This window comes from Sinocyclocheilus rhinocerous, unplaced genomic scaffold (genome assembly GCF_001515625.1).
Source record: "Sinocyclocheilus rhinocerous isolate Xijiao unplaced genomic scaffold, SAMN03320098_v1.1 scaffold166, whole genome shotgun sequence".
NCBI lineage: Eukaryota > Metazoa > Chordata > Actinopteri > Cypriniformes > Cyprinidae > Sinocyclocheilus > Sinocyclocheilus rhinocerous.
Window position 1 is genome coordinate 3,121,360 of NW_015633186.1, and position 10,834 is coordinate 3,132,193.

The window sequence follows — 10,834 nt, forward strand, 5'->3', positions numbered from 1 at the left end:
ATTCAGCAAATCTCAAAATGAATAAACATTCATATTGTACATAATAAAGCTGTGATGCAAATTCACTTTTAGCATTTTAAACAATTGATTTGAGTTTTTATTGTTTTATTTTAAATTGCAAAAAGTGCAATGTATTACAACTCTATTCCCTTTATTGGCTCATTTGAATCAGCTGGATCTTCTTATTACTAGCTCTTACGTATAGAAGAATAATTCTATACATGCTTTTTCCTCATTACCTCACTGTAGAGGGTCAAATTTCTAAACACAGATAGATGTTATATATTTATATTGTAAATGGCATGTAAAAACATGTAAAAGATCAGCAATGAGAAAGTACAGGAGGAAGTCAAATGCGTGGACACTTACAGACTTACCAATCAATTTCCTCTTTTAATGTTTCAACACTTCAGCATAAGCTAAATGCCCACAGTAGCCAACACATACATATTTATCTTTCCACACCAGAGACTTTTAGCTGATCTAGACATCATTCAAAGTGTCTGCTCTACTATAAATGTTGCAAGCTTCAATACATAATTAAAATAATACATAACCTCCCAGATTGGTAGATGCATTTTCTATTGTGTTTGCTTTGTGTTCTATCTCATTCCTTCTCATCATTCTAGAAGCTCTCGGCGTGCCTCTATGTGACATGCCTTGTTGCTGTGTCTGTGCTTGCAGACATGCTGGATAACTTAAGCACAAACTATGCAGACTTTTCATCATCTTCTTTCATTCACATAGCCAACCACTCCTTTTTCTTTATGTATTCTTCTTTATTTTTCAATCTATGACGTTCACCACTAAGTCACTGAGTTTAGGAATCCCTTTGTGGGTCAATAGTTTTTGCATAACGCATAATTCGATTTCCAATTACAGTAGCAATAAATACAACCAATCAACTTTCTTCCAAGCCATCGAATTATGGCATATGATGTAACAATGTGGAAAGCAGATGTCTTTTACATCTCCTTATGAACTATTCAAGACTTAAATCAAGTAAACTGACACCTGACATTCCACTTACATAATAAAGAGCTTTGGTAACAGTAAATACACCGACCACAAGTTATGTGACGGTTTTAAGTGGAAACAGAGACAGCACTTCTGAACTGTTAATTACATAATGTGTGAAACCCATATTTGCAACAGTCTACTAAAAACTATCTTGCTACCATCTTGCCACCTTTTCTAAAATTTTTCAGATTCATATCTTGCATATCTTAAAGCACCTGCGGACCAAAGTTGGCTCCTGATGACCTTTGATTTTTACTTTTGGCCCACGGCCCTCAATCAAGTTTCATTCTTGGCCCTTTGTAGTAAAAAGTTTGGTCATTTCTGTCTTAAAGGGACAGCTGAACCAAAGAAAACGAAAATTCTGCCATCACTAACTCACTTCCAAAACTTTTTGCTTTTCTATCTATGTTCATCATATAAAGCAATAACATGAATAAGGAAGAATACTATATAGTAATTTTGACTACTTATATGGCTCTTTTTGGTAAGATTTAAAGTTTAAATCCTTAGTCCACATCCATTGGTTTTGAATGGAAAATAACAATCAGTACAGAAAGTCATATGGGTTTGGAAATCCATGAGGGTGAGTAGATGATGACAAAAGTTTTGAGTGATTCCTTTAATGCTACTATTTAATATTAATAAATCTTGAGGTAATCATAAACATGAATAGGCCTTTAATAAGATACACAGACATACAAATTGCAAAATGCAAGTAAATGAAAGCCCAATATCAATTTTATTAACTGTGTGTGCAAAAATAAGGCCAAGCCTTTGATACCTTGAGAAGCAAACATGTTTTTGTATTGTTTTGATATACTCTACACTGTTTTAAAAATGCTACAACAAGCTGTCTGGCATCTGTTTACTTACACATGTGTACATCATTAACAATGGCAACTTTTTATGTTTTTAATTAAGATACAACAAAACGGATACATAAATATGCCACTGAATACTACAAAAATACAATAAGTCTAACTGCAGTTTGGCATACACACAATGATGCAACCAAATATCTCAGACTGGGGGAGGTCAACAGTAAAAAGTCATTAAATGCCTATATTGATCAACCACTAATCTGAATATTGATGCTTATGGCCCTGTCTATGAATACAAGGCATAGCTTGGCCTTAAAAACTGAATTCACATACTGAATTCAAATACTAACCATGAAAAAAAGTGGGTTAACTTCACATCACATAGGCCTGAGGTTTACAAGAACATTTTGCACAACATGCATAACAAAGACCACAAATGACTGCAAACCAATCATCCACAAATTAAATGCTATAGATAGTCTTTAAAAGAGTTTTTTTACTCCATGAGCTAAACGACAACAAAGACAGCCATAGAAACATACTCTCAAATGTCATTTGTGACAGTGTTTTCAGGGAGGGGCAAGATGCTGTTCATTTTAAAATTCATGTTCTAGTCAATGTAACCTTTTAGTTCGTGAATTAACATATTTTTGATAGCAGTCCCAAATGCTACTGACAACTTCAGATCCATAAAACTCCAACCCCACTTCTGGCTCATGGCAGTGCTTCTGACTGAGCTATTAACGAATCGTTATTTAGACTCGATTATTTTCAAAGAATCGCAAAATCGATTCGACTGACTCTTTGAAGAATTCGACTGAATCGTTTTTTTCAGTTATGTCCGATTCATAGTGAACTGAGAAGCAACTGAACTGATAAGAGCTTTGGGATTGATTGAATCAATTAATTGACCAATGGTCAATAGATAATTTAATAGCTGATAAAATAAATGTTACAAATGGAAATACCACATACTTTGAGTATGTCTGACTGCAGTTTTAAAACAACATTTTTACTAAAGTTTTTTTTTTTTGCCAATCTATTTGTTTTACGTCAATACAAATTACAGGCCTATTAAGTTTTTTTTATGAGCAGAATAGTGGCTGCAACACACTGAACTAGAACAAGTGAAATTATCATACTAATTAAAAAAATTAATCAAATAATTAAAAAACCTTAATAAACAGAAATACGTGATATAGAAACTGTAAACATAGAAAATGTAATGTCATCCCATCATGTCTTAACGTTAATGGTGACGTAAAGGAGTCGCTGAATCTGTAATTTTGAACCATTCCTTTGAAACGAAGCGTTTCGAAAGAACCGATTCGCGAGTCTTATTCGCATCACTTCTTTTGACGACAAACGTTGAAATCAACTGCTCGTCAAGCGGAATTAAACGACGTAAGAACTCTTTTCACTTACGTGGTCTGCATTCCTGTCGTTCCCCGGCTGCAGCGCGGCGCGTGAGGACATCGTCTCCGGAGCTTCAGCCTTCAGCAGCCCTGGGTTTATTTCAGCGATCCGTGGACAGTCGCTAGTTGAATCAGCACAGAGAAACAGTCAGCAGCCGAGCCAGTAACGCGAGGCTATCGCTGCCCTCTCAGACCACCAGTACAGCGTTTCCCTTAAACAATCCTCATTTTCGGTTAAGTTTGCTGGATGGTTCGCGCAATACTGGTGGGATGAGAACAAAGATAAAAAGGCTAACGTTATATGATGCTCATGTCTGTGGGAGTTTGGCTAGCCGGAACAATAGATCATTTTGTCCTTAGCTAGACGAAAATGTCTCGCTCAACTGTCCTCATACTATGTCCATATACAGCGTCTGGTTTGCAGAAATGTATGTTGAATCCCCAAGGGTCAGCAGTCAACGACTGTATATCACGAGACAAACAGAAAGAAAACAAAAGCAGAACAGAAGAAGAAAAAAATGAGCTACCGCAGCATCAAACAGAGGAAAACAGACTCATTTTTTTCAATGAGTCTGGGTTGTCCAGAGAAAATAAACCACTCCCACGGACGCAGTGTCCCCTTCAAAGAGTCATCTGTGTACATTTCCAGGAAAACAATATATTAATAAATAAACAACAGCGGGTACGATACGAAATCCAAACTATTAAGCGTATCTCGAGCGCACTCCCGTCCCAACAAAGACAAGTGAACAATATCCTTTTCGAGGAGGCAGGGTATGTCAATGTTCCCAAACATAAAAACTGTACAGTGGCTGCAAAATGTTCATCACCAGCAGCGTGTGACACTCGCATGAAGGAAGGACGTCAGGAGAAAGAATAGGCTGGGCAGGGCTGCGGCGGACGCTCACACACACACACCCTTCCCCCATGGTCCTAAACACACTGACTCTTCATTCATTTATGTAGCGAGACCCATCGCCAGACATACAGGGATGCCAAAATAAATGTCTACCACTCCTCCAGCTGGTCACTGTACGCTAGTACAACCTGGTCCTTGGAACGTGAATCGAAATGCATCTGCATGATATCATATTTTGTCTATGAACGATGACATATGTGACCCAGGACCACAAAACCAGTCATAAAGGTCATTTTTTTAAAATTTAGATTTATACATCTGAAAGTTGAATAAATAATAATAACAATATTTGGCTGAGATACAACTATTTGAAAATCTTGAATCTGCGGGTGCAAAAAAATCTAAATATTGAGAAAATCGCCTTTAAAGTTGTCCAAATGGAGTTCTTAGCAATGCATATTACTAATCAAAAATTAAGTTTTGATTTATTTATGGTCGGAAATTTACAAAATATCTTCATGGAACATGATCTTTACTTAATATCCTAATGATTTTTGACATAAAAGAAAAATCGATCATTTTGACCCATACAATGTATTGTTGGCTATTGCTACAAATATACCTGTGCTACTTATGACTGGTTTTGTGGTCCAGGGTCACATATATTCTGCATTGCTAAATTAAGAAGACTTATGGAGATACAAACAGTACTACAAAGAAATTTCATTAACCACAAATATTATTAATAATATAACATAATACCATTCAAATGTTTGGGCCAGTAAGACTTTTGAAAGAAATTTATACTTTTATTTAGCATGGTCATATTAAATTGGTTAAAAAGTGCCATTTTAATGTTACAGATTTATATTTCAAATAAATGCTGTTCTTTTTAATATTCTGCTCATCAAACAATCTTAAAAAAAATATTCCACAAAAACAAACTTTTCAACCATTTTAAACATTGATAACAATAAGAAATATTTTTTGAACACCAAATCAGCATATTAGAATGTTTTCTGAAGGATCATGTGACACTAAAGACTGGAATAATGCCTGCTGAAAATTCAACTTTGCCATTTTAGGAATAAATTACATTTTAAAATATAAGAAAATATAAAACAAATTATTTTATTTTAGATATTATGTTGATAATATTTCTAGTCAAGTTTGACTCAGTGGTTTTATGCTACAATTTTTTGTAAAGCTATGCATTTTACTCCTAATTATGAAAAATTTGCTGAATTAGAATTGCTTTAATATGGGTAGAAAAAACTTCAATTATTTAATATAAAATAAATATATTTTCCATATAGACTAATATTTAAATAATTTGATTAATGGTTTAAAAATAGGGCTTTATGAAATATAGCTTTGTGAAAGGGGATCCCTCACAAATTTGGGGGTCCTTGCTTTGCATTAAAATGTTTGAGAACTCCCCCTTAAATAAATTTGACACAACAAAAAAAAAACATAATGAGGATGTGTTTGATACTGATATGATAAACAGAGGAAAACACACACAGACAAAAAAGGGAAAAACAAAACAAAGATAAACAAATATATTTGGCCTGTGACTAATTAAAGCAATAGCTCCCTTAGGCCATGAGATAATTTAATAATGTAAATCTCACAAAATTGTCATATAAGATTTAGTCATATTATGACAATTGTTGTGTTGCACAAACTGATGCGTAACATAATTCGATAACAGATGGACTTCCTACAGTATACTAATCATATTGTTAAACAGGTAGATAGATAGTGTCACGAATCCTGTCCGTGGCCTTCCGTCCGATTGCCACCAGAGGTTGCCCTTCTATTACAATGACTCTCCCATAACACAGAGTGTTACATGTCACCCCGGACTACATTTTCCATGTTCCATTTCACTGATTACACTCTCACCTGTAGCCAATCACACACACTATATAACACCCACTCAGATCTTTCTCACATCGCCCAGTATTGTTTAACGTTTATCGCTCTCGTAGTGATAGCTACATTACGGAGCCAGTCTAGTTTCTCCAGTCTTAATTCCCAGTCGTATCTAGTCTTGTTCATTGCCTGATTTCTCGTATTTAGATCCTAGCCTGTGTATCTCCATTCTGTGTGTTCTCTGTCTACCATGGATTTTCGTCGCGCCCTGTTTGGATACTGTATGCTTCTCGCCTGGACTCTAGCCTGTTTTGGATTACCCCTTTGCTCTGCTATCTGGATAACGTTCGCCGATGTGTTGACCCACGCCTGTGTTAAGAATACTCTTTTGTCTAGCCCTGTTCAACCTTGTTTGCCAGTGTCGATCTTTGCCTGTTTTGACCACGTCTTTCTTCAAATAAAGCTTTGCAAATGGATCCACATATCCCGTGACTCTGTCACTCCATAACAGACAGACAGACAGACAGATAGATAGATAGTTTTGCTAATTTTATATCATATAGCTTTTAAGTAACATCTATTTTAAATTATTAATAAAGGTTAATATTGACTACACTTTACAAAAATGTTGCGTTAAAACAACCAAATTTGGGCTATTTTAACCCAGCTGGTTAAATGTTTGACCCAATATGCTGGGTTGTTTTAATTAACTCAAATATTGACTGAAAATTAGTATTGCTTGCTTAAAATCAACCAAAAATAGGTTGGAAATTAAAAATCAGACAAAGAATTACTAGAGGCAACAGACTCAGGCAGTAGACACGGATTTCATGCTCTGATGTCACATGTCCATTTTCTCACACAGTCAAAAGCACCCTCAGTAAAACTGTACTAATAGGATATTGCCTAAACAGATTTGGTAAAGGCTCCACTGCATATTTGTGTTTACTCTGTGGAAAGTATCAAAAGTTTCTATTTACAAGTTTTAGTAGCATTGAGCAATGTAGCCAATCAGTCATATCTGTTGACTTATTGAACATCTGTGATTGGTCATTGTGTAAGTTAGTCAGAATTCACTCACCTCTTTTTTTCTTGCACTCTTGCAAATCCTCTCATTGTAACAAAGTGTAGACATGATGTAAATAAGAGCTTCATTGATTATAACGGAACATTATGAGACTGCGATAAAGTGAAGTGAGTGACAGCTTTTTAGTGATTATATGGAAGCACTATTTGCTCACATTAGCCTACATAATCCATTCAGAATTTGAATAAAAGTTTTGATTTTAGTGCTGCTTACAGGACCAATGGCCACATACCCAGTACATGCAGCAAAGTTTTAGGAGTGACATATAGAGTGAATTGCCCTAAAGTGGGCAAATACATTTTTTTGCATTTTTGTGGGACATTTCAGACTTCTGTGACCTATTGCAATGTGTAGCCAAAACATTAAACCCACACTCAATACCATTTTAAAACCCCAGGATGTGTCCTAATCAAATCAAAAGAGAAAATGTAGATAACACATTCATAAAAAAAAAAAGATAGACATTTTAGTGCTCTAAGTGCAAGTCGTCTGAGAAAATCTGCAGTTTCCCAATGTGGGACACTAAAAAATGTCTATGATAAAAGGCCAAAATCACATTGATTCACGTAGAACAGTAACATCTTAAAAGTTAGTAATTCTCTTGGTTATGGATGGATAAAATATGGATAACTGAACATCATCATACAAATAATACAATATCATAGTTTTGATGCATTTATTATAAAGACATTAAGCAACTATTATCATAGGCCTATGTTATTTAGATTTCTGACTGTTCTCTAGTTCGTTTTACTTAACAACAGGCATAGCCTATGCCTATTTGAACTTGCAAAAAAACATCAACCCACAGTTTGAACAATCTTTAGGCTAGATTCAACATTGAGTCAGAATTCATGAACGTGCAGTGACCTGCTGTTAAAAACATTCAAGAACATTTTGCCTGATGTTTTCTATTTTACTAAACAACAAACACATGCAATCATAGGGCTGGACAATAATTCAATATCAATATGTATCGCGATATAATTTTTTTCAATAACGGTGATATGATTTTTAAACACATTTCCGATATTTCGATATACATTACCAGTTTCCCATACATTGATTTATTTGTGCCGTTTGACTTGAATAAACATGAGCACTGCATGTTTCAAAATCATAACACGGCGCGGGTGTTTTATATGAATGTATCTCTGAAGGGAATTGACTGTCTTCAGAAAAGTTTCGATGGCATTTTCATTTGATCTGATAAAGAAGCGTTCATGAGCGGAGCTGCTTTGATTACAGCCGTTACTGGAGAAACCGCTAGTTTTATCACTCTAAAAGCGCCTCCTGCTGGCAGAGAATGAGTTTTCATTTTAAATAAGCCCGTCTCCAGCAACATTTCCAGTTTTTGTTGTTGTTCAATTTTTTTGTTTTCTGCAGCGACTCGGAGCACTTTTCATACCCTTTTTTCTGGCTGAAGCACATTTGTTTCAATCTATAAGAATAATCAGCCTACACTACCAGTCAAAAGTTTTTGAACAGTAAGATTTTTAATGTTTTTTTTTTTTTTTAAGAATTCTCTTTTGCTCACCAAGGCTGCATTTATTTGATCCAAAGTACAGCAAAAACAGTAAAATGTTGAAATATTTTTACTATTTAAAATTATTTTCTATTTGAATAGATTTTAAAATGTAATTTATTTCTGTGATGCGCAGCTGTATTTTCAGCATCATTACTCCAGTCTTCAGTGTCACATGATCCTTCGGAAATCATTCTAATATGCTGATTTGCTGATTATCAGTATTTAAAACAGTTGAGTACATTTTTTTTTCCGGATTATTTGATGAATAGAACGATCCAAAGATTAGCATTTATCTGAAATAAAAAGCTTTTTTATACATTATACATATTCCATTCAGTATCATTTTTATTATTTTTTTGGGAAAGAAATTATAGAAATTAATACTTTTATTTAGCAAGGATGCTTAAAATTGATCAAAAGTGATGATAAAGGCATTTATAATGTTACAAAAGATTTCTATTTCAGATAAATAGTGTTCATATCGATATCGGAATTATATCGTATCGACCGAAATTAAGAAATATATCGTGATATCAATTTTGGCCATATCGTCCAGCCCTATGCAATCATACAAGTCTTTTTGAAAACCAGCCTGCACAAACCTTAGAACTACCTTAATAAAACAACCTGCAGAGGTTAACTCATTACATCTCTAGAAACAAGCAGTCCTTGCATGTCAAGACACCATCATCATCATCTATAACCCCATCTGCAATAACAGCATTCTAATAACACTAAAACACTGTAAATAACTACTTATTTGACCCACAAACCATGCCCCACCACACATTTTTGACTGGCTGAAGTACTGTCTCACTTTTCGAAACCATATTTCCTAAAGTGGGACACTAGGAAATTTGATTAAAATATAAAACATATAGTTTATACGTAGTATCAGAATGGTTTTGCTTAAAATTAATTTATACTCCTTAATATCAAGTTTGTCAAAACTCAATGTAACTGACTTTTGGGTGGTCTTTATACAAGGTGCTTCTTGTTTGATGACTGCTCCACCCTCATGATTTTGATCACATGACACCACAGCTTTGCTAACCCATAGTTTCACTGGCATTCACATATTTATGGGGGAGCTACAAACACTACACCTTAGGTGTCCCACATTCGGCAGTGTCCCACTTCAGGGCAATTTATACCCTCCAAACCCCCACCCATCCCTCAACAGCCCTGAATCCAGAACTTTCTGTTTTCTGGATAACTGATAAGCATCAACCAACTGCATCATGGCTGCGTTGGACTGACTTGTGGGACTATACTGGACATTAGCAAAACCATCTCCCGCAATATCTGGTGACTGTCCAGTTCTGACAATGTCAGTAATTTGCTTTTGAATGAGTAAAGAAAAGCCATCGTTCTTCTCAACTGCGCCATCTATTGGTTAATAAGGGGCAGTGGATTCATTTATTTCCCTATTTTGTCAGACTGTGAATAAAGAGCTTTCACATAATTTAAGGCAAGCATAAAAAACAGAGAAACTGACTAAAAAAAGGACTACATCTGCTTGTAAACAGGACTCCACCACCCCCTGAATGCTGACTGCTTTATTTATTGAGGAAAAGCTTGTCGGTGAGCTGAGAATCTAGAGCACCACTGTTTTTACTGTATATGTATGCTATATCAATATTAATATATTTATGTATGTATGTATGCATTTCATTTAAAAATTTTGGCAGCAATTGTCATTCACAGTTTCCATTCACCTGTTTGTATTGTTTTGTTATCTAACGTGTTTGTTGAGTTCACCTAAGCTGTGGTGAGATTTAAGTTGTGGTTAAGATCTTTTTTTTTTTTCAAGAACGCATCGCATGTGACATCACAGATAGGGCCTTTTAAGCTCAGTTTTTCTGCTGACAGGTCATTTTTTTTGTTATTCTATTGAGATACAGGACATTTGACTTTCACAAGCACTCCGTTTTGCAGGCTGGATCTTTGTGCAGGTAAGTCTGTCTACACACTTTAAGAGTAATTTCAAAGAGATATCAAAGTAGCTGATTCATAAATTGTGTGTATATAAACATATAGGCACATTATTTGATTGTTATATGCTGCATGATTAATAATTTCTAATACTAATGAAAAATTAGCAAATTGGTGGCTGAGAATGGATTTACTGCTAAAAAAAAAAAGCATGCTTTCATTCTGTCCCGAAACTCACAGTCAATTGTTTAAAATGAAAGTGAGAACATTTGAATATATACATATGCCCGG

The 10,834-nt window shown here is 34.9% G+C and overlaps 1 protein-coding gene across 3 annotated transcripts in view; it reads right to left on the minus strand.

The window, feature by feature from the left end:
- LOC107743699 (MAP/microtubule affinity-regulating kinase 4-like) overlaps nucleotides 1–4,178 on the minus strand; it is a 44,438-nt gene extending 40,260 nt beyond the window's left edge. For 2 of the 3 annotated variants that reach the window (XM_016557081.1, XM_016557082.1), the window contains exon 1: nucleotides 3,267–4,178. In XM_016557081.1, the coding sequence (XP_016412567.1) occupies nucleotides 3,267–3,317 (51 nt within the window). In that variant the 5' untranslated portion in view covers nucleotides 3,318–4,178. The remainder of the gene's footprint in view (nucleotides 1–3,266) is intronic. The other variant, XM_016557083.1, reaches the window with a different exon arrangement.
- Nucleotides 4,179–10,834: the final 6,656 nt, after the last annotated feature.